This window comes from Callithrix jacchus, chromosome 2 (assembly GCF_049354715.1).
Source record: "Callithrix jacchus isolate 240 chromosome 2, calJac240_pri, whole genome shotgun sequence".
Classification (NCBI taxonomy): domain Eukaryota; kingdom Metazoa; phylum Chordata; class Mammalia; order Primates; family Cebidae; genus Callithrix; species Callithrix jacchus.
Window position 1 is genome coordinate 205,569,944 of NC_133503.1, and position 21,515 is coordinate 205,591,458.

At 60.2% G+C, this 21,515-nt stretch overlaps 2 protein-coding genes across 2 annotated transcripts in view; both read left to right on the top strand.

Annotated features, from left to right (window-relative positions):
• The window catches only part of SLC9A3 (solute carrier family 9 member A3), a 58,311-nt gene that overhangs the window by 31,368 nt on the left and 5,428 nt on the right, over positions 1-21,515 (top strand). Inside the window, exons 2-10 of the mRNA XM_035291864.3 lie at positions 8,399-8,701; positions 12,918-13,078; positions 15,537-15,615; positions 16,082-16,259; positions 16,819-17,039; positions 17,512-17,714; positions 18,083-18,172; positions 18,407-18,477; positions 20,030-20,159. Coding sequence (XP_035147755.1) covers positions 8,399-8,701; positions 12,918-13,078; positions 15,537-15,615; positions 16,082-16,259; positions 16,819-17,039; positions 17,512-17,714; positions 18,083-18,172; positions 18,407-18,477; positions 20,030-20,159 — 1,436 coding nt within the window. The remainder of the gene's footprint in view (positions 1-8,398; positions 8,702-12,917; positions 13,079-15,536; positions 15,616-16,081; positions 16,260-16,818; positions 17,040-17,511; positions 17,715-18,082; positions 18,173-18,406; positions 18,478-20,029; positions 20,160-21,515) is intronic.
• Positions 8,702-12,911, top strand: LOC144581492 (uncharacterized). The gene is made up of 2 exons (XM_078365721.1): positions 8,702-9,701; positions 10,358-12,911. The coding sequence occupies exons 1-2, from the start codon at positions 9,681-9,683 to the stop codon at positions 10,685-10,687; spliced, it is 351 nt and encodes a 116-aa protein (XP_078221847.1). The 5' UTR covers positions 8,702-9,680; the 3' UTR covers positions 10,688-12,911.

The window sequence follows — 21,515 nt, forward strand, 5'->3', positions numbered from 1 at the left end:
ACCGACCCCATCCACACTGGTCCCCAGCCCTCTCCACACTGGCCCTGTCCACACCGACCCCATCCACACTGGTCCCCAGCCCTCTCCACACTGGTCCTGTCCACACCAGTTCCATGTCCACACCAGCTCCATGTCCACACCAGCCCCATCCACACTGGCCCCCAGCCCTGTCCACACTGGCCCAATCCACACCAGCTCTGTGTCCACACTGGCTTCGTGTCCACACCAGGTTCGTGTCCACACCAGCCCCGTGCTCACACCAGCCCTGTTCACACTGGCCCTCCTGGCTGATCCGAGCTTGGTGTACATTTCTGTGTCCCCGGAGGGTCCCATCCCCGTCTCCTGCCTCCCTCACTTCCATTTCTGCCAGGGCCCCATGCCAGCCACGTGCCGCATGTGCGTCTACCTGCCAGAGCCTCGAGGCCAGCTGGCCAGTGAGTCCCGGCTGTGCAGGAAGCCAGTTCTGTCTGTGGAGCTCCTTGTGGTTTTGGCTTCCGCAGCTGAACGGCTAAGCCAGCCTCTGCATAGTGCATCCCGGGCAGGTCCCGCACCCGCCAGTGCCCTCACAGTGCCTGTAGCAGGGCGCGTCTGCTCCCTTCGTTTCCTTAAGATATCAGACACCCTCTGCCCTTTTGACCCACGGGCCGGGGTTGCTGCCGTGAGAGTGTTGGGCCTGAGGCTCTTTGATGGAAGGTTGAGGTCACCCTGCAGCCCCCGCCCGACAGCGATGGGCTGAGGAGTCTGTGCCCTGTGCCCGTGGTGGCTCCAACAGGGCCCAGGGCTGTGGGTTCCCTCCTTTTTGAGGTGCAGTGGCCCCCCACACTCCTGTCGTGTCACCGTACCCATGCTGGCTTGAGCAGTGGCCCCTCCACATGGGGATGGACCCGGACTTGGAGCAATCCTGGCATTGTCTCAGGCCCTGTCAGTCGCACCCCTCCTGTCCTAGAGCCTCGAAGGCCTGAGTCGAGGGATCAGGAGTGACCATTGTCAGACCAGAGGCAGTTTCGGCACTGAACACTGACCCGCAACAGGAACTGGACACAGCAGGGCAGGGCAGCCCCCGGTGTGTGCATGTGGATGGCACCACCCAGGTCAGGCCCTCCCTTGTGCCCTGCCATCCCCAAGCACTCAACACCCTCCCGACCGACTCCGGAACTGGACGCTGCCGGAAGTGGACGCTGCGGGGCTCGCTGCTCGGGTCTTGGCTCCCAGTCGTCCACTAATGTGCTTAATTGCTGAACCGCTAGCAAATTACCTCTTAAAACCAATTGCGTTCTGGGTTTCACCAGCTAATTACAATGCATACTGCAGTTCCAGCAGGAAAAGCCATGTGGAAGACCAGCCCCAGTGAGAACTTCCATTGGACACAGGACCCCTGGTTTCAGGAGAGGGTAAGAACAAGACCCACCGCACACCATTACCCTCTCTTGGTCCCCAGTCCAACGTCCCAAACCAGAGAGGTGGTCACCAACACGAGGCCTGGCCTTGGCGCCTCTTCGGGAGGAAGATGTGGAAGCCAAGGAAACCCTCACCCTGGCTGGGGCCAAACTGCCTTCGGGTACCAGAGGAGACGTGGCCCCCAGCCACAGGAGCATGAGTAGAAAGCAACATCCCGCCCAAAGCCAGCTCAGAAGGGAGACACACCCCAGGAGACACAGCCGAGGGCAGCGGGGGCACCCTCCCCAGAGTGGGGTGTGCAGAGAACATCCACGGAACAGCCCACAGCAGGCACATGAAAGGGGAGAAGACACACCTGGCCAGCCGCGGTGGCTCACACCTGTGACCCCAACACTGTAGGGGGACCGAGGCAGGCGGATCACGTGGAGTTCAAGACCAGCCTGGCCAACATGGTGAAACTTCATCTCTACAAAAAATACAAATATTTTCTGGGCATGGTGGCGGTGCAGGCCTGTAATCACAGCTGCTCGGGAGGCTGAGGCACGAGAACTGCTTGAACCTGGGAGGTGGAGGTTGCACCACTGCCCACCAGCCTGGGCCACACAAGGAGATGCTGTCTCAGAAATAAAAAGGGCATGCTCGTGGCTGGTGCTGGAAGGCAGGAAGTGGGGCTAGCAGGAAGAACCCAGCCCGGGACACACGCGATGAGAGGCAGCAGGAGTCCCACTGTGCCTCACGGAAATGGCCGGAATGCGAGTTGTGTGGGAAATGGGGTGGGGTGTTCACTGAGAGGACGTGCACGGAAGACGGTCAGAACCAGCACTGCTGCGTCGGGCCGAGATGGGCCAGAAGCAGCAGGAGCAAAAGTGGCTGCTGAGGCTCAAGTTACTGTCAGAGCAAAAGGTGTGAGACTTCCAGGAGCTCGGAGAAAAAGGACAAAGAAGATAGTGATCAGAGGTGAAAGAGCCATGATGAAGAGGACGGCAGCCAAGGCAGGCGGCTGGCATCCCAGAGGCAGGGCTACCCCGAGCAAGGCTAAGGCTTCGTAGCCGACCAGCATGTGACTGGGCAACCGGAAGGCAGGGGCTGGAGATGCAGCCGGGTGGCCCCACCCAGGAGAGGGGCAGAGGCTGGAGATGGGACTGGGCAGCCCCACCCAGGACAGGGGCAGAGGCTGGAGATGGGACTGGGCAGCCCCACCCAGGACAGGGGCAGAGGCTGGAGATGGGACTGGGCAGCCCCACCCAGGAGAGGGGCAGAGTCTGGAGATGCAGCTGGGCGGCCCCACCCAGGACAGGGGCAGAGGCTAGACATGGGACTGGGCGGCCCCACCCAGGACAGGGGCAGAGGCTGGAGATGGGACCGGACACCTCCACCGAGGACAGGGGCAGAGTCTGGAGATGGAGCTGGGCGGCTCCACCCAGGACAGGGGCAGAGGCTGGAGATGGGACTGGGCAGCCCCACCCAGGACAGGGGCAGAGTCTGGAGATGCATCTGAGCGGCCTCACCCAGGACAGGGGCAGAGGCTGGAGATGGGACCGGACACCTCCACCCAGGACAGGGGCAGATGAGACATTCCCAGGGGTCAGGGTCAGCAGCTCGGGGCGCTGCAGCAGATCTGGAAGCTTCAGGAAGCTGCTTTGAAGTGGAGGAAGAACGAAAGAATAGAACAATTATGTGAAGAGCTGTCCTTGTTTCCAGATTAAAAACAATTTATTCTGACAACGAGACAGAGAAAACCATGAAGGAGTGACCCCGAGGAGGAGCTGAGTAAGGTCAGGCAGCCTATGTCCCTCCCAGCAGCCACGTGTCCTGGCAGGCTTCTGGCCATGGCTCAGACACAGAGCAGTCAGGTTGGCGTTTGCAGATGCGCGATGTTGGACGCCAGCTGTCGAGGGAAGAGCCCGGATTTGAGACCCAGGAGCAGAGAAACCAGGTTTTGAGGGCAGTGGGGAGCATTGATTCTACACCGGAGAGAACTCGGCCAGTGCACGGTGTTTGAGGCAGAGTAGTGCAGTGACTCACGGGACACCCAATGGGCAAGGGCAGGGGCACCGGGAGCCATCTATTAATACTCATGGACACCCGCAGTGCAGGGGCAGAGGCGCCAAGAGCCACCCAGGAATACTCACGGGACACCCTTGCGGGAGGGGCAGGGGCTCCTGGAGGCGGGAGCTGTCCGGCATCGCCACCCAGACCCACTCCCAGGCTCAGGGATTTCAGGAACCGGCGAATGTGTGGAAAGACTGTCTCGGGCTAGCAGGCCTTCTGAGTCCCAACTATTTTTATGTATTTTATTTGTTATATTCAAGTAAAAAAAAGTTTGTTTTGTTTTTTTGAGACAAGGCCTCCGTTACCCAGGCTGGAGTGTAGTGGTGTGAACTTGGCTCACTGCAGCCTCAACCTCCCAGGCTCAGGTGATCCTCCCACCTCGGCCTCCCAAGTGGCTGGGACTACAGTTGTGTGCCACGGCACCCAGCAGAGTCTTTGTATCTTTTTGTAGAGTCGGGGTTTTGCCATGTTGCCCAGGCTGGTCTTGAACTCCTGGGCTCAGGGACCCACCTGCCTTGGCCTCCCAAACTGTTGTGTTGGGATTACAGGTGAGAACCACTGAGTCCAGTCTTCCCAGAAAATTGAATTGAGTGCCTTTTATCTTTCCTGCTAAAAAGGTTAGCAGAAAACAGGAGCAGAAACAGTTTCGTTAAGCATGACACAAAACACAGAAGCCATAAAACAAGAGACCAATAAATTTAACTATAAAAAGAGAAGATGTTTGCATGGAGCAAATGACACAGACAGGTGGATAGCTCAGAGCAGCACGTCTGAGCAGGAAAACCCACCTGCCGCTGAAGACGTAGGCCATGGCGAAATTTCCCAGCTTACAAGGAACCTCAGTCAGCAGGAGAGAATCGGCGCCCGGGCAGGGAGCAAGCCAACTCCATTCACAGAACCGGAAGTCGCTCGGCATCACCCCAGGTCATCTGGGGATCTTGGGTTGGACCTCCTAGGGGATGTGGCTCACAGCTCCTCCAACGTGGGCAGGTGGGACAGGCACGGCCGTGCAGGAGAACATGGGTGAGCTCTCAACTCAACACACACGCATGCTGCAGGCTCCAGGAGCTGCCCGTGGGAAAGGCGTATCCAGGATGCCCTTTCCAACTCCGACGGCAGAAGGCTGGAAACAGCCACCCTCCACCTACGTGGTAGTGTGTGCATGGCAGGTCCGACCTAACCTCCTCTGGCAACCTGTAGGTAACACATGTATACTTTTTTCAGTGACTACAAAGGTCAGGGTTTACTTCTGAGCAGGAGTGTTTGGTCTGAAGCCAGCCTGCCCCTCACCTGCCAGTGTCCTGATTAACAGGTTTTCACAGAAAGCGGTGGCCGCACTGGAGTGTGGTGGAGGGCCAGCGATGGCGTGGGGAGCACAGAGGCCATAATGGAGTGTGGCGGAGTGCCAGCCGTGTGGGGAGCACAGAGGCCATGATGGAGTGTGGCAGAGAATCAGCCGTGTGGGGAGCACAGAGGCCATGATGGAGTGTGGCGGAGAGTCAGCCGTGTGGGGAGCACAGAGGCCATGATGGAGTGTGGCGGAGAGTCAGCCGTGTGGGGAGCACAGAGGCCATGATGGAGTGTGGCGGAGAGTCAGCCGTGTGGGGAGCACAGAGGCCATGATGGAGTGTGGCGGAGTCAGCCGTGTGGGGAGCACAGAGGCCATGATGGAGTGTGGCGGAGGGCCAGCGATGGCGTGGGGAGCACAGAGGCCATGATGGAGTGTGGCGGAGAGTCAGCCGTGTGGGGAGCACAGAGGCCATGATGGAGTGTGGCGGAGGGCCAGTGATGGCGTGGGGAGCACAGAGGCCATGATGGAGTGTGGCGGAGAGTCAGCCGTGTGGGGAGCACAGAGGCCATGATGGAGTGTGGCGGAGGGCCAGCGATGGCGTGGGGAGCACAGAGGCCATGATGGAGTGTGGCAGAGGGCCAGCAGTGTGGAGAGCACAGAGGCCATGATGGAGTGTGGCGGATGGCCAGCCGTGTGTGGAGCACAGAGGCCATGATGGAGTCTGCGGAGGGTCAGCGATGGCATGGGGAGTACAGAGGCACTGGTGTGTGGAGCTGTGTAGGTTTTTTTTTTTTTTTTTTTTTTTTTTTTGAGACAGAGTTTCACCCTTGTTACCCAGGCTGGAGTGCAATGGCGCGATCTCTGCTCACCCCAACCTCCGCTTCCTGGGTTCAGGCAATTCTCCTGCCTCAGCCTCCTGAGTAGCTGGGATTACAGGCCCCCGTCACGTCACCATGCCCAGCTAATTTTTTGTATTTTTAGTAGAGACGGATTTTCACCATGTTGACCAGGATGGGCTCGATCTCTTGACCTCTTGATCCACCCGCCTCGGCCTCCCAAAGTGCTGGGATTACAGGCGTGAGCCACCGCGCCCGGCCCATTGTTGTTTTTAAAGACAACGCTGGCCCCATGCATCCCTGACCTCCTGACCCCGCAGTTGTCTGGTGGCTTCACAATGGTGGTGATTGCTGTAAATCTAATTTTGGAAGATTGTGGCTAAAAGACCCACGCCCTGACAAGAGGACCCGAGGTCACATGTTTTAGGCCACCTCAGGCGATGGCGTCCTGGAGCTCCTGGGCTCCCGCCTGGTCCCAGGTGGCACCTTCAGCCACGCTGCCCCTGCCTGGGGGTGCCTGGTCTCTGTGGTCACAGGATTTTATCCTCAGAGTGGTTCACACGCTGGCAGGCACCAAGGGGCCACAAGTACCCCTCTGGCTGCCCCACAAGAGCTATTGGGCAAGCACCGTCTCCCAGGTCTTGTGACCCTGGAAGGGGAGGACAGGTGAGCTGACCCCCTGCAGGAGCCAGCCTGGGACGTGGGCAGAGGCAGAAAACGCGTTGTGTGGAAAACAGTGGCCTGGGTGGGTCTCGCCAGGGGCTGGGCAGCCTTCAGGGGTCACCATGGCCATGGCGATGCTGTGGAAAACAGTGGCCTGGGTGGGTCTCGCCAGGGGCTGGGCAGCCTTCAGGGGTCACCATGGCCATGGCGATGCTGTGGAAAACAGTGGCCTGGGTGGGTCTCGCCAGGGCCTGGGCAGCCTTCAGGGGTCACCATGGCCATGGCGATGCTGTGGAAAACAGTGGCCTGGGTGGGTCTCGCCAGGGCACTCACTCGTGGGGCAGCAGCGGAGGTGATGATGCGGGAGGCTCGGGTTGGGCCTTCGGGTGCAAGCGCTGGCACCAGGCACGAACCACCCAGGTCTTCTGAACACAGCTAGGGACACCGTGGTCAGTATTTACAGCCTCAGGAAGGAACAGAAGGTGGTGCACTCCACGTGTCTCTGGACATTGAGAAAGAAATCAGGAGTCCACAGATGCGAGAGCACCAGCTCCAGGCCTTCTTTCCCCACGGGGACCCCCAGCAGGACTCCCAAGGGCCTCAGAACCCCGAGCATGCAGATTCCCAGGCCAGCCTAGGACCTGTTGAGCCGGATCTGGAGGGGGCCCCAGGCTGCCCTGAGCAGAAGCCACAGCCCTCCCCTTGCAGGGCCGGAAGAGGCCACCCACGTCTTCCCAAAGCTCTGCGAGGCTGAGTCTGTCCCCAGCCACCACAGGGACCATGCCATGGAGCCCAGAGGAAGAGAGGGGCCTGTTTTCCTGCGGGCCTGCAGCTCTGTAAGCCCAGGTCTGGGGAAGGCGCTGCTGAGAACCGGCTGTTGGGGTACATCAGAGCTGCAAGGGGAGCACCTTCCAGAGAATGGAGAGCTGTAGATGGCTGCAGGGTCAACCCGGCAGATGCTCTCCTGCTGACAACTGGAGCCGACGGGCCCCTCCAGGCCAGCTCTGAGCAGGGCCCCGAGGACTCCAAGGAACTCGCCCCCTGTGTTCCCCCAGGGACAGCCGCCCTCCCTCCCTCCAGGCCCTGCCCTCTGCAGTTTGCTGGGCCACCCGTGGTATTTGGCAAAACCAAAACAGCACCTCCCTCCTCGGCCAGCACCCGATCCCTGCAAGAGCCCCATAATTACAAGGGAGAAAACCGGCAGGGAGGGCTGAGCTCATCAAGGCCACACAGCCGGGAAGGGCGGGACATGGCTGCTGCCCCCGACGCCCTCAGGCCGTGCCCACAGGTTCTTCGGAGGCGGGGGGTCTTCGGGTCTGTGACAGCCTCCCTGCTCCCGCAGCTCTGTGTTTAAATGGGGTCTTGCCCATCTCAGGAGACAACTTGCCTTTGCCTTTCAAATTAATAAACAGCAGCTGAGGGAATGAGGAAGCTAATTATCCCTCACATCATCTGAGCCGGAGGACACGCCTTCCCGCTATTTTGAAATCAGGTCGAATGCAGGAATTCGCATCACCTTTTTCTTTCTGAGTCCAATTAAAACACAGGAGACGTGGCCCAGATAGGCTGGTGCCTGTGCCCCCACCCACAGGGCAGACCTCTAACTCTGGGGTCCTGCAGGGGCAGTGGTGCCAGGGGACACGGTGAAACGTGTTGGCTCCATGGGGCCCCAGGGCCTGCTGTCCGCCCTCAGGCTCACCCGTGGGAGGGAAGTGAGCTGTCATTGGTGGGACCCAAAGATCGTTCCTAGAAGGCCCCACCCGGGGGCTGTGATCCCAGGAGAGGGGTGAGAAACAGAGCCAGCCTCTAGAAGGAGCAGGCTCTGGACAGGTCAGGGACAGTCTGAGCGAGCCCAGACCTTGGTCACTGACACACAAGGCACAGGGGACCAGAGCCAGCTGGGGCAGGGGGGCAGGTCAGAGGCCCACCCCTGTCCACCCAGCATGGGCCTCTGCCCACAGCACCGCAGCCTCCTCCAACCAACCCCATTCTGGAGGCCCCCAGAGGCTGCCTCTGCACCCTCCCTCCCGGCCCTCTTGGGCTCCCTGAAAAGTGGGGAACAGTCTTGGATGCCAGCATCTCTGAGCCCCATGGGACCTGGTCAGGCTGACCTCCCCTCCCCCACAGCCCCCCCTGACCTCCCTCCCCTCCCTTGCAGGGTTCCACCTGTCCCACAAGGTCACCAGTGTGGTTCCCGAGAGCGCCCTGCTCATTGTGCTGGGCCTGGTGCTGGGTGGCATCGTCTGGGCGGCTGACCACATCGCGTCCTTCACGCTGACGCCCACCGTCTTCTTCTTCTACCTGCTGCCCCCCATCGTGCTGGACGCCGGCTACTTCATGCCTAACCGGCTCTTCTTCGGCAACCTGGGCACCATTCTGCTGTACGCAGTCGTGGGCACCGTATGGAACGCAGCCACCACCGGCCTGTCCCTCTATGGCGTCTTCCTCAGTGGGCTCATGGGTGAGTCTGCGCTGCTGCTGCCCCCTGCCAGGGCCCAGGGCGGGGTCCAGGAGGGGCCGGGCTGCCTCCTCTCAGCACACAGGCCTCCACGCAATGTCAGGTGAGAAATGTGGCTGGTAGCCCTGTGGGGCCTCATGACCAAGGCCAGTCCCATGTGCATCCCCAGGCCCCAGCCCTCAGCCAGGAAGGGTGGGACACAGCCCTTGGGGAGGCGCTTCTGTCTCGGCAGCTCAGCTGGAGACTGCAGGTGGCCAGGGGCCTCTGCTCTTACTCTGGTGCTGGGCAGAAGCCGGGGTCTGTCCACACTGGCCGGCCACCAGGAACCCATGGAGAAGAGGAGCCACGGTCCATCCACTCACCGGCCGCTGGGTCTCCAGAGAGAAGAGAGCACAGTCCGTCTACACTCGCTGGCCACCAGGTCCCCAGGGAGAAGAGGACTGCAGAGACTCGTGCACCTTGCGCTGTTCCTCCTCTCCCGTGTACCAGAGCCACTCGGCCACTTCCACATCCATGTGGCTGAGCTGCATCCACAGCCAGTGCAGCCTGCCTGGTTTTGGCTTCTTGACCCTTGGGTGCTTTGTCTCTCGGGCACCGCCTCCTGCCCTGGAGCCCGATCCTGCCTAGCTGATGCCTCCTGAGGCCTCGCACAGATATGCCAGGTGTCATGCAGTGCTGCTGCCGGCCGCTGCTGCCGGACCAGCTAAGCCCCAAGGTGGACCACAGGCCTCAAACGCCTTTGTGCCTGGGGCCCAGGATCAGCTCCAGTGCCGGGGGTGGCCAGGAAGGAGGGGGAAGGTGTCGCACCTGATGCCCTCACCTGGCCTCCCCACCTGTCTGAGAACTCAGTGTCAGCCTCAAACACGTTCACCAGCTGAACTGGACTTGCAAGAATTGGCGATTTTCTGTCTGGTTCAAGGGAGAGCATGGCCTGGTCTCTCCATGGGAGTCCAGGGGCTGAGACCTGAGACCAAGAAGACTAATGAGAAAGAGGAGCTCCCAGGTTAGAGCCACCCCCACCTGGCACATGGTCCCTTGGGGCCTCATTCTTACCCCTCTCTGGAACCCGTGCTGTCTGGCACCACCCGCCAGGCCCAGCCCAGAGAAAGCCACTGACGGTGCAGGCCTCATAGACTCGTGGACAGCAGGCTCAGGCCGGCGCTGTGGGTGCCACGCATCACGTGGGCAATGCCGTAGATGGTCAGGATGCACCTAGGATGGGGCAGCTGCCCTAGCCCCGGGGCCCAAGGGAGTCAGAGCAGGGACTCATGGACCCGTGGCTCCTCGAGGGTCATGGCCACCTTGCCAGAGGGTCCCTCGCCCATGAGATCCCAGCCAAGCACTTCCTCCAAGCTGTGTCTAGTGTGGGTGGATGGGCCAGTCTGGCCATCAGGATGGATCCTTTGAGAGCCAGACACATTCCGTGGCTCTGAGGCCGCTGGTCACGATGGTCCCCTCCTAGCATTGGCCAGAGACAGTGCCAGATTTCCCTTGTAGGAAGCAGAAGGTCCTCAGAGCAACTGGCCTGGCCTGGAGTAGAATGTTCACACTGCCGCTGCACCTTCCGGTCCTGGAGGACGCCCAACCCCGGGACGACCTTCCTGCAGGCCCCGGAGGATGCCTGACACGGGGACAACCTTGCTGCACCTGCCCCTTCAGGCCCTGGAGGACGCCCGACCCCAGGACATTCCTGCTGCACCTGCTGCTCCAGGTCCTAGAAGACGCCCAACCCCAGGACAACCTTGCTGCACCTGCCCCTTCAGGCCCTGGAGGACGCCCGACCCCAGGACATTCCTGCTGCACCTGCTGCTCCAGGTCCTAGAAGACGCCCGACCCCAGGACGACCTTGCTGCACCTGCCCCTTCAGACCCTGGAAGACACCTGACCCCAGGACATTCCTGCTGCACCTTCTCCTTCAGGCCCTGGAGGACGCCCAACGTGGGGACATTCTTGCTGCACCTGCTCCTTCAGGCCCTGGAGGATGCCTGATCCAGGACATCCTTGCTGTACCTGCTCCTTCAGGCCCTGGAGGACGCCCGACCCCAGGACATTCCTGCGGTACCTGCTGCTCCAGGTCCTAGAAGACGCCCGACACAGGGACGTCTTTGCTGCACCTGCCCCTTCAGGCCCTGGAAGACACCTGACCCCAGGACATTCCTGCTGCACCTTCTCCTTCAGGCCCTGGAGGACGCCCGACGTGGGGACATTCTTGCTGCACCTGCTCCTTCAGACCCTGGAGGACGCCTGATCCAGGACGTCCTTGCTGTACCTGCTCCTTCAGGCCCTGGAGGACTCACAACTGGGGGATGTCCTTGGCCCTCACCAGCTGCACTGGGTTCCGCCATCCTCCAACCATGCTCCCTGTGGGAAACACGAGTCCCAGGCATTGCTGTGCCCCCTTGAGGCAGGCCGCTCCCCAGGTGACATGGATACCAGAGGCCTGCGCTCAGCCTTGGGCCCAGCTGGTCAAAGCTGAGTGCTGCCTGAGGTCCTGGAGCATAGAGGCCCACAGCTGTGGGTCCGTCCCATTCCTGGGAGCCCGAGGGAGCTGGGAGTCCACGACTGATCTATGCAGACCAGTGGCCAAGCCCCGTGGAGTGCCTTAAGGCCAGACCTGCCCCTCGGGAAAGGGTCCACATGACAGGGTTGGCCTGGGGGGTGTCTGGGCAGTGTGGGGACAGGCTCTGCAGAAGCTCCGGGCATCAGAGGCCCTTGCAAAGGCAAAGCACATGGTGGAAAGAGGCCTGGTGGTATGAGCTCCCGGCAGGGCCAGCACAGGGCAGCTGTCCAGACAGGCAGGATGCTTCCCAGTTGGTCTGGATGCGGCCGACCCCAGGACCCTGCCTGCTCAGAGCCGAGGGCATCCACGGGGCTGCAGAGCGAGGAAGCTGTGTTTAAAGATGACTCTGAAGGGGATTCGCGTCCTGAGGCCTGAGTTCAGAGGTGGAGAAATCACACGTGGTTCCCATTCCCAGGCGGAGACCTTGCCTCCCTGAACACTGGTTCTTCTGACATCTGCCACCTCCTCGGGGTGTTGTGATGCTGGCCAGAAGCTGCCGGGGCTTAGCCGCTCACAGCAGACTCGGGGTTTAGTCACCACAGAGGCGACCCTGACCTGTCCCCTCCCGGGCGCTAGTACAGAAACCTCTGGTCAGGCTGTTCTACGCTATCTCCTGGGGCCTGTCCTGCTCCAGGGACAAAGCTCCCAGAAGCCCAAGCCTCTGCCCAGGGGTGTGATGGGTTCTGTTCCAGCCCAGCAGGGAGGCAGGAGCTGTGTGTGGGACTCAGGCAGGCCTCACATGTCGAGGGAGCATGCCCCTCCCTGGGTGGCCTCTCCCACCCCCTCACGGCCCTGGCATCTCCAGTCCTTGGACTCTCATAGCTGGGAAGGCAACAGGGAGGCCGTGTCCTCTGAGCCCTGTAGCCATGAGCGAGGGCAGGTGCTCAGGGCCCATGTGGCCACACTCAGTCCCCCGAGGGCTCCCTGGAGCCCAGCACTCCCTCATGGCCTGCTCGAGGCCTGGACCCTGGGTTGAATTGTGCAGGATAAGGCCGCATTTCAGTAAAACCTCCTCATCAAGGGACATCAGAGCCCGCAAGCAGGTGCAAGGAGGGGAGGAAAGCTGGCCAGGCACTGGGGACCATGGGGACCATGCCTTCCAAACCCCCTACTCCCCCACAGCCCCGTTCATCCCCACAATCTGCCTCCATGTCCCCAACGGCCCTCCCACCTGCCCCTCTCTGGCCGTGGCCCCAGGGTGCTGTGTGCCCAGCTCCAGGCCTGTCCTGGGTCTGCCCTACTTGCTCCCCCCAGGCTGGGATGTCACTCAAGGTGATGGGCTCCCATCCTTCCAGCACACAGTCCCCTGCCCCCACCTGCCTCAGACACCTTCACTGCTGGGCTGGGAACCCCAGTGAGAGGGTTCAATTCTCTCCAGGCTGTGCTGTGCAGGCCGGGGCCCCCATCGCCTGAAGATGAAGTAGGGGCTGGGGTCGGTCTCTCGATCTGCCCTGCTCAGATGAAATGGGCCCCCTTGGAAGACACCAGCCTTCCCCGGAGGGCATCAGAGGCCTGTGGGAGGAACACCTGTGGCTGGCCTGGCTCCCCTCACCACTGGCATCAGGCTCAGGCCCCACACCTGCAGCCAAGTGTCTCCCCAGGGCCTCCCACTCGGGTGGCAGCGCCTGCGCTCACCCCACAGCTCTGCTTGTTTTCCAGGTGACCTGCAGATCGGGCTGCTGGACTTCCTCCTGTTCGGCAGCCTCATTGCCGCCGTGGACCCGGTGGCCGTCCTGGCCGTGTTTGAGGAGGTCCATGTCAACGAGGTCCTGTTCATCATCGTCTTTGGGGAGTCCCTGCTGAACGATGCAGTCACCGTGGTAAGCCACAGAACTGAGGCTCCAGAGCAGCCACGCCGTGCAGGCCTGGGCCCCATCTTGCCCCCATCAGTCCGTCGGCAAAGGAGGGCTTGAAACCCTGTCCCCACACTCCCCTCCCGGGTGTCCCGTCCCTTCACCTCCCTCTTCCCAGCTCAGAACCATGGGCGGCTTTCACGAGGCTTTCTTAGGCCTGGTCCGCCCATCCACACCTTCAGGGTTAACGATGGCGCTGTGAAAATCCCACCCTCCCGGACTCCGGAGCAGGGATCTGTGACTTTAGACCCACAGTTGCTACCACCCATTCCTGAGTTCCTAAAAAATACATGAGTGACCAGGCACGGTGGGTCACGCCTGTAATCCCAACACTTGGGGCCGCCGAGGCAGGTGGATCACCTGAGGTCAGCAGTGTGAGACCAGCCTGGCCAACATGGTGAAACTCTGTCTTTAGTAAAAATACAAAAACTAGCTGAGTGTGGTGGGTGCACCTGTAATCTCAGCTACTTGGGAGGCTGAGACAGGAGACTCACCTGAACCTGGGAGGTAGAGGCTGCAGCGAGTGCAGATTTTGCCACTGTACTCCAGCCTGTATGGAGGACAGGAGTGAGACTCCATCTCAAAAACATAAATACACACATGAATAAGCCAGCAACAAAATCCCACAGGAACCCTGTAACCTGCCGGGGCCGCCGTGACGAAGTGCCGCAGGTCCAGTGCCTTGAACGCCGTTCTGATCACGGTGTCAGTGGGGTGGATTCCTGCGGGACCCCTGTTCTGGGCTTACAGATGGTGCCTTCCCTGTCCTCACGTGGTTGTCCCTAGGTGAATGTGCTCTAATCTCCTCCCCCTACAGGGACACGGGTCCCATGGGATCAGGGTCCATGCTGGTGACCTCACTGTGCTGTGCGCCCTCTTTAAATACTCTGCCCCCCCACACATACTCACATGCTGAGGTCCTGGGGGCTGGTACTTTAACATGGGAATTTGGGGGCACAATTTTGCACATAAAAGGAGTGAAGGAAGGGGAATGGAGCTGGTGCTGACAGCAGGCCACAGGCATTGTGTGGATTTCTCTCCAGGAGATGGTTCCGGCAGCTTGCAGGGCTCTGCGGGGGGTCAGGGTTGGATGGGGGCCCCCATGGAGGCCCAGAGGCCACATCAGCGCTAAGTAAGGCCAGGTGAAGAGTCACGAACCCCGAGAAGCAGGACTGCCACTTCACAGCAGCAGTCGTGATGTTTCAAAGGTGATCCCCAGATGGGGCGGCTGCCTCCGGGAACTAAGTCATGGGGCAACCCTCTCAGGAACATCAGTGAGACCAGCCCTGGGCCCGGTCTCCAGGCCGCCCCCTGCCCCTGATGCTGCCCCGGTCCCTGTGCTGCCCTGGCCATCCTCCCCCAGCCCTGAGGACCTTGCACATGTAGCCAGAATGGTGGGGTCCGTTTCCTCTCCCCTCTGACAGTGCCTGTGGCTTCTCAAAGGACCCCGTCTACTTCTCATGTTTCCTTAGGGTTCAGGAATGTCCTATGCGTGTAGCACACCAGATTTCTTTTCTTTCCATAGCAAATGAGATATTCTCAGGGAATCTGAGAAATGAGACTTAATCAGAAATACAGTGACAGCCCCGTGTAACCACAGCCCTGCAGCTCCCACGCCCCCATAGAAGCCAGAGCTCCCCAAGAGGTTGTCTTCCCTCCCAGCTAGATTTTCATTAAAAAACCCAGCTCTGAAAAGTCTCCGAGAGACCCCAGGACCTTCTCAGGTCCCCTAACCCAGCCTGCATTCACAAACACAACTCACGCACCTGCCCCAGGGGGGGTCCTCTCCCACCTTGACCAGAGCCAGGTTCTCCCCAGGGACCTTGGCCCACCCAGCACAGCCCTCAGTAGGTCCCACCACATTGCAGCTTCGCTCGACGTGGAGCGCAGGGCGTGGACAAGCTTTCCCCGCATTTTATGTCAGGGTCCTGTGGGCTAAGATTTAAAAACACGCAAAGACCGTGGGGGTCAGTCTTTGTGGCTCGGATTCTGTGACTCGGATTGTGTGGCTCGGATTGTGTGGCTCAGATTGTGTGGCTTGGATTATGTGGCTCGGCCTCACAATCTGGAGCCAGCGCAGTAGGGAGATTGCTAAAACCCTGGGTTTGTCTCGGTAAATGAGACTCAGAATTCCAATGGCGGGAGAGCTCTGCCGCTGCCCCTGTTCTGCCAAGGGTAAGAAGAGGCCAGCTTTGCTCCTGAAGCTTCTAGTTCCCTCCAGAACGTTCTTTGCCCCTGGTGTCCCCCAGACCACTGGTCTCTGGCCTTCCCCCTTCAGCTGCCGTCGCTCAGTGATTATTTTCCTTCTGGTGGCCTCGGTTCCCGTGGGCTCCACACTCGGGCCAAGTCAGGAGAGGCCTGGGCCCCGGGGAGGGGGCGGTGCTGACCAAGGGCCTGAATGCCCTTCTCGTCTCTGTCCATGCAGGTCCTGTACAATGTGTTTGAATCTTTCGTGTCACTGGGGGGTGACAATGTGACTGGTGTGGACTGCGTGAAAGGCATAGGTTTGTAGCTGTGGGTCAAGGAGGGTGGGCGGCCACGTCTCCTTGGGGGCCGACCATCCTCTCTCCACACCTGGCCGGCAGCCCATGCAGGAAAAAGCTTTTCACTCAAAGCTGCTGCACTGAGCCCTTCTGTCCACGTCCCCTTCCAGAGCGATTCACACAGGAGTTGACAAGGGACTGGGGCTCCTAGGCATTTCCCAGAGCAGGGACGAGAGCCGCCAGGTCTCCCCGAGAGACGGCCGGACAGTGCCTGGGTCAGGCTCCTGGGGTCTTGGGAAGGTCCTCTTCCCTTGCTGAACCAAGGCTAGTGCTGAGACCAGCCCCGCCTCACCGCCGAGCCAAGAGAGCGAGGAATCCCCCCTCCTTGTTTCCTGGGCTTCCGGCACCTCCTCGGGGGTCACCAGGCAGCCTCTGGCGAGGAAGGGCCCGGAAGGCAGCACAGACACAAAGGGCGTCCTCTCCCCAGTGTCCTTCTTCGTGGTGAGCCTGGGGGGCACGCTGGTGGGGGTGATCTTCGCCTTCCTGCTGTCACTGGTGACACGCTTCACCAAGCACGTGCGCATCATCGAGCCCGGCTTCGTGTTCGTCATCTCCTACCTGTCCTACCTGACGTCCGAGATGCTGTCACTGTCGGCCATCCTGGCGTGAGTCCTTCCCGCACACTGAGCTTCTCCATGCCCTCCCGGGCCCCAACTCACAAGGACAGTGCTAGCTGTGTGGGCACGGGGCTGTGTGTGGCAGGACCCCTGGGCTCTACGTCACCCACAAGTTCCCTGTGAGCCCCGAAAGGGGACATGGAAGGCCTGCCCAGCCCGCTGCCCCATCGCCTGCTTCACTCTGCTGGTGCTCCCAGGCTGGTGGGAATTCAGTGTGGGGCTAAGAATTTATTCAAATGTTATCATAAGGAGTTTGTGTTTTCACTGAATCGTCTGTGAGCCGCTGAGGGGCAAGGGGCTCCAGAACCCTTCGTTGCACCCTGGTGGCCGCCCTGGTGCCCCGTACCCAACCAAAGGTGACGGCCGCCTGTGACCCTGCAGGGCTGTGGGCAGGAACCCTGGTGGCCCAGCCTGGCTCGGGAGGGAGAGGCCCCGTAACTGCACGACTGTGACTCTGTGCCTGCAGGTGCCAGGCCGTGGGGGGTGGGTGACTTGGGGGCCTCGGGCACTAGGCCACGTGTCTATGTCTGTCTATGTCTGTCCGTAGGATCACCTTCTGCGGCATCTGCTGTCAGAAGTATGTAAAGGCCAACATCTCGGAGCAGTCGGCCACCACCGTGCGCTACACCATGAAGATGCTGGCCAGCGGCGCTGAGACCATCATCTTCATGTTCCTGGGCATCTCGGCCGTGAACCCGTTCATCTGGACCTGGAACACGGCCTTTGTGCTCCTGACACTGGTCTTCATCTCCGTGTACCGGGCCATCGGTGAGGCGGGGCTGGGCTGTGGATGTGAGGCTGCGATGGGCCGGCCCCATCCCTGGGAAGGTGCAGGCTTTCTACTGCGCCCATGGAGATGGAGGTGCAGCTCCGTGTGAGGCAGAGGAGGGGACCCAATGGTGGCAGCCTTGGGGCAGAAGGCTCTGGGACCCCAAGGGAGCTTACTCGGTTTCCTGCTGACTCACCCAGGACATGCCTAGGACAGGGTCAGTGGGATGGGAGATAGACCAGGAGATAAGAAGACCCCACCCCCACCCAGCCCCATCCCCTGGCACCTGCGTGTGTGATGCATGGAGCATGTGGGGAGACACCAGGCCATGTGTGGCTCCGTGGACGGTGGGACGTGGGCCTGGGGACACCATATCCAGGTGTCGCTGTTCTCTGTCAGCATGTGCTTGCCCACCAAGGCCCTGCAGGGCAGGCGGGTGGCTGGGGAGCTGAGTGCCCACCCCGTCCACAGGTGTGGTCCTGCAGACATGGCTCCTGAACCGCTACCGCATGGTGCAGCTGGAGCCCATCGACCAGGTGGTCCTGTCCTACGGGGGCCTGCGTGGGGCCGTGGCCTTTGCACTAGTCGTGCTTCTGGATGGAGAGAAGGTCAAGGAGAAGAACCTGTTCGTCAGCACCACCATCATCGTCGTCTTCTTCACCGTCATCTTCCAGGTGAGGCCCAGCCCCGCCTACCCTGGGGTCTCTGCCCCACCTGCGAGAGGCGGATGAGTGTTTCCAGGCTCCAGATCCTAATTGGATTTTATAATTTTAGTAACTAGGAGCTGTTTGGAGGTTTTCATGTGGCCCCACTAGGGAGGAAGCATAATTGTCCTAAAAATATTCTTCCTGAGCCTTTGCTGGTGGATGAGGCCGGTGCCGCTTCCTCCGCCACAGAGCAGGGCTGCAGGTGGCCAGGCTCCAGGAGAGGGGGGATGTCTTCCGCGGGCCCCAGGGCAAGCAGCTCTGTGCAGTGCACACGGTGGGACCAGCGGGAAGTGGGGGGCTGCCTGGCACCAGGGTCACGAGACCCGGTCCTCCAGGGCCTGACCATCAAGCCCCTGGTGCAGTGGCTGAAGGTGAAGAGGAGTGAGCACCGTGAACCCCGGCTCAATGAGAAGCTGCACGGCCGCGTACGTCCAGGGCCTGGGGGAGGGCGCTGAGTGTTCCTTGGGGCTGGGGGGGGTGAGTGGGGGAGGGCGCTGAGTGTTCCTTGGGGCTGGGGGAGTGAGTGGGGAGTCTGAGTGTTCCTCGGGGCTGGGCCGGGAGGGGAGGGGAGGCTTCGTCTGGGCCTGGGAGGGAAGAGGAATGTCACGTGTTCCCCCGTTGGCTGCCCCAAGATGTTCACGTCTTTCTTCCCTTGAAAGGCTTTTGACCACATCCTCTCAGCCATCGAGGACATATCTGGACAGATCGGGCACAATTATCTCAGAGACAAGTAAGTGGCTGGGGCTGCCCCAGCTGTGCCACACAGCACAGCCCGGCTTCCAGAAACATCCTCCGCTTGAAAGATCCGGAAGCCACGTGCGTAACTGTCTGTGTCCAGGCTGGCTCCGGTGCCCCATGAGGCCAGGTGCCAGGTGTGCCCCCAGACACACAGGTGCTACCGAAAGGGAGCCGCATGCCCTTTGCTCCTGGGAATAGAGACAGCCTCTCATGTGGGCCAATTAATTCCAAATTGCTATGTAAGAATTGAAAACAGGGAAAACAGATTATTTCCTCCATATCATAAACAGGGTGTATTCATATCAGTCAACGTTTAAAATGATTTTGTCTAGTGGGGCTCACACCTGTAGTCCCAGTACTTTTGGAGGCCCAGGCAGGCAGCTCACTTCAGGTCAGGAGTTTGAGACCAGCCTGGCCAGCATAGCGAAACCCTGTCTCTACTAAAATTACAAAAATTAGCCAGGGGTGGTGGTAGGTGCCAGTAATCCCAGCTACTCAAGAGGTTGAGGCATGAGAGTCACTTGAACCCAGGAGGTGGAGGCTGTGGTGAGCCGAGATCATGCCTGTGCCCTCCAGCCTGGGCGACAGAGAGAGACTCTGTCTCAAAATAAAAAAAGATTTTGTCCATTAAGCTGAAATCACCTGTTTTATTATAAAACACATTTGACATTTAAAATCATAATAAACCCAGTATGCAGCACAAGTTGCCCTTGGTTCCTGTTTTCCAAACGATCTGTGTTTGGTGGGGGTGGAAGCATCCACATGGTGTGGCCACGTGGCTTCATAAAGCACAGCTGTGGTTCTCCGTGGCCACAGCGACTCTGCTTCAGGTACCCAGTCCCCAACTCCCTGGCCTCCCAGGGGCCATCCGGGGTGAGCACTGAAGCTCGCCAGGGCCCACCTCTGCCCCAGGGGCCAGGTCTGGCAGCTGCGCCCATGTCTAGGAGTGACAGGCTTCACCTCTTTGTGCCCCAGAGTTTCCTCTAAGTCCAGCCGGGCCACTGTCCCTTCTGCCTTGGATAACCAGTGAACACTGTTAGGCTAAAAAACCTCACTCTGATCAGCTTGACTCTGGCAGGTTGAAAACCTCAGGGCGTCTGCCCACCCCTGCCTTTCCTCCTGTCAAACTGAAATGTTCCCCCATGTGGCCGGAGACCCCTTGCCCAACCCGGCCTGATGCCCACCCTGTCCTGAGCCCCCCTCTGGAGGCAGTGGCTGCTGGAAAGTGGAATCTAGTTTCACGTGCCTTCTAATGGCCTCCATCAAACAGGACAGGCAGAAGAGCAGCGGAACAGCCTGGGTGCCTGGCGGGGCTGCTCTCCTTTTAACTGCACCTGCAGGGTCCTTACACCAAATAAAATTCAGGGAAGAAAAAGGCCGTCTGGCAGGCTCCAGGGTGCCTGTGGCCTGAGGCTCATGCTGTGAGGTCTGTCCCTGCAGGCTCCAGGGCTCCTGCGGCCCGAGGCTCACGCCGTGAGGTCTGTTCCTGCAGGTTCCAGGGCTCCTGTGGCCTGAGGCTCAGACTATGGGGTCTGTCCCTGCAGGTGGTCCCACTTCGACAGGAAGTTCCTCAGCCGGGTCCTCATGAGACGGTCAGCCCAGAAGTCTCGAGACCAGATCCTGAATGTCTTCCACGAGCTGAACCTGAAGGACGCCATCAGCTACGTGGCCGAGGTCCCAGAGCCACCCACTCCCTCTGTCGGGTGGGGGCTGAAGCAGGCTCAGACACTAGCTGTGGGCACCACAGGGGCAGTGAGGAGAGGCCCCTGCACCTGATCCCAAGGCCAGGCCCACCCCAAAAGTTCACAGGAGGATCCTGGGCCTTCTGATGCCTTGGAAATCCCAGCTGGCTCTCACAAGGGGTAAACCATGTCACAGAGCCCTGTTGACCGTGGTGCTGCTGGGCTGAGAGCTGAGGCCAGATCCTCAAACTCTGCGCTTTTGCAGTTTCCCCGGAGATGGAAGTGGACAGGAAGCTGGCAGGCTGTTATAGGACCTGCTCCGACATACCTGGGCACACCCAAGCACACACCCACATGCAAACACATGCCCAAAAGCACACACGAACACACATGTACACATGTGCCCACAGGCCCACATGCACACACATGTCCATGCACCAACACACATGTACACACCCACAGGTGCCCACACACACAGATGCTTACAGGCACGCACACACACGCAAACATGCCCACACCCAAACATCCACATGCACGCATGCACTCGCCCACAGGCCCACAAACATGCACACACGTGCCCCCCACACACATATGCCCACATACACAGACACAAACACATGCCCACACACAAAAACCCACACCCATACACGTGCCCACAGGCCCACACTCATACAGGTGCTCACAGGCACACATGCACATACATGCCCAAAGGCCCCACACACATGCCCACATGTGCCCACAGGCCCACACATACCCACACAGGTGCCCATAGGCCCACACATACCCAGGCACACATCCACAGGCCCACACGCACACATGCCTGTATGCCCACGTTCATGCACATACCCATACACACACACATGCCCACAGACCCACATGCACACACACCCACACCAACACACCCTTCACACACACACGTGCCACATACCCGCACACAGGCCCACACACACATGTGCCCACATGCACCCAAAGGCCCCCTCCACACGCCCACAGCATGCATGTGCCCACAGGTCCACATACATGTGTCCCACACACATGCCCACAGGCACACATGCGCCCACAGGCCCCCAAACACACGTGCCCACAGGCCCACATGCACGCACAGGCACATACACACCCATAGTCCTACACACACATATAGGGCTCCCCCCACACATGCCCACACACACGTGCCCACACACGCACATGCTCACATGCACATACATGCCCACAGGCCCATACACACATGCCCTCATGTACACGAGTACCCACAGGCCCACATGCAGGCACACGGAGGGGCAGCAGCAGGGTTGTCTCCCGCCATGGGCAGGCTGTGGCTCTGAGGCTGCCCCAGCATCTCCTGGTCCAC

Excerpts from the sequence above, each read along its gene's own strand:
- LOC144581492 (XM_078365721.1), top strand. The coding sequence starts at position 9,681 with ATGAGAAAGAGGAGCTCCCAG. Across the intron at positions 9,702-10,357 it reads TGAGAAAGAGGAGCTCCCAG|GCCCTGGAGGACGCCCGACC; the intron begins GTTAGAGCCACC and ends CTGCCCCTTCAG.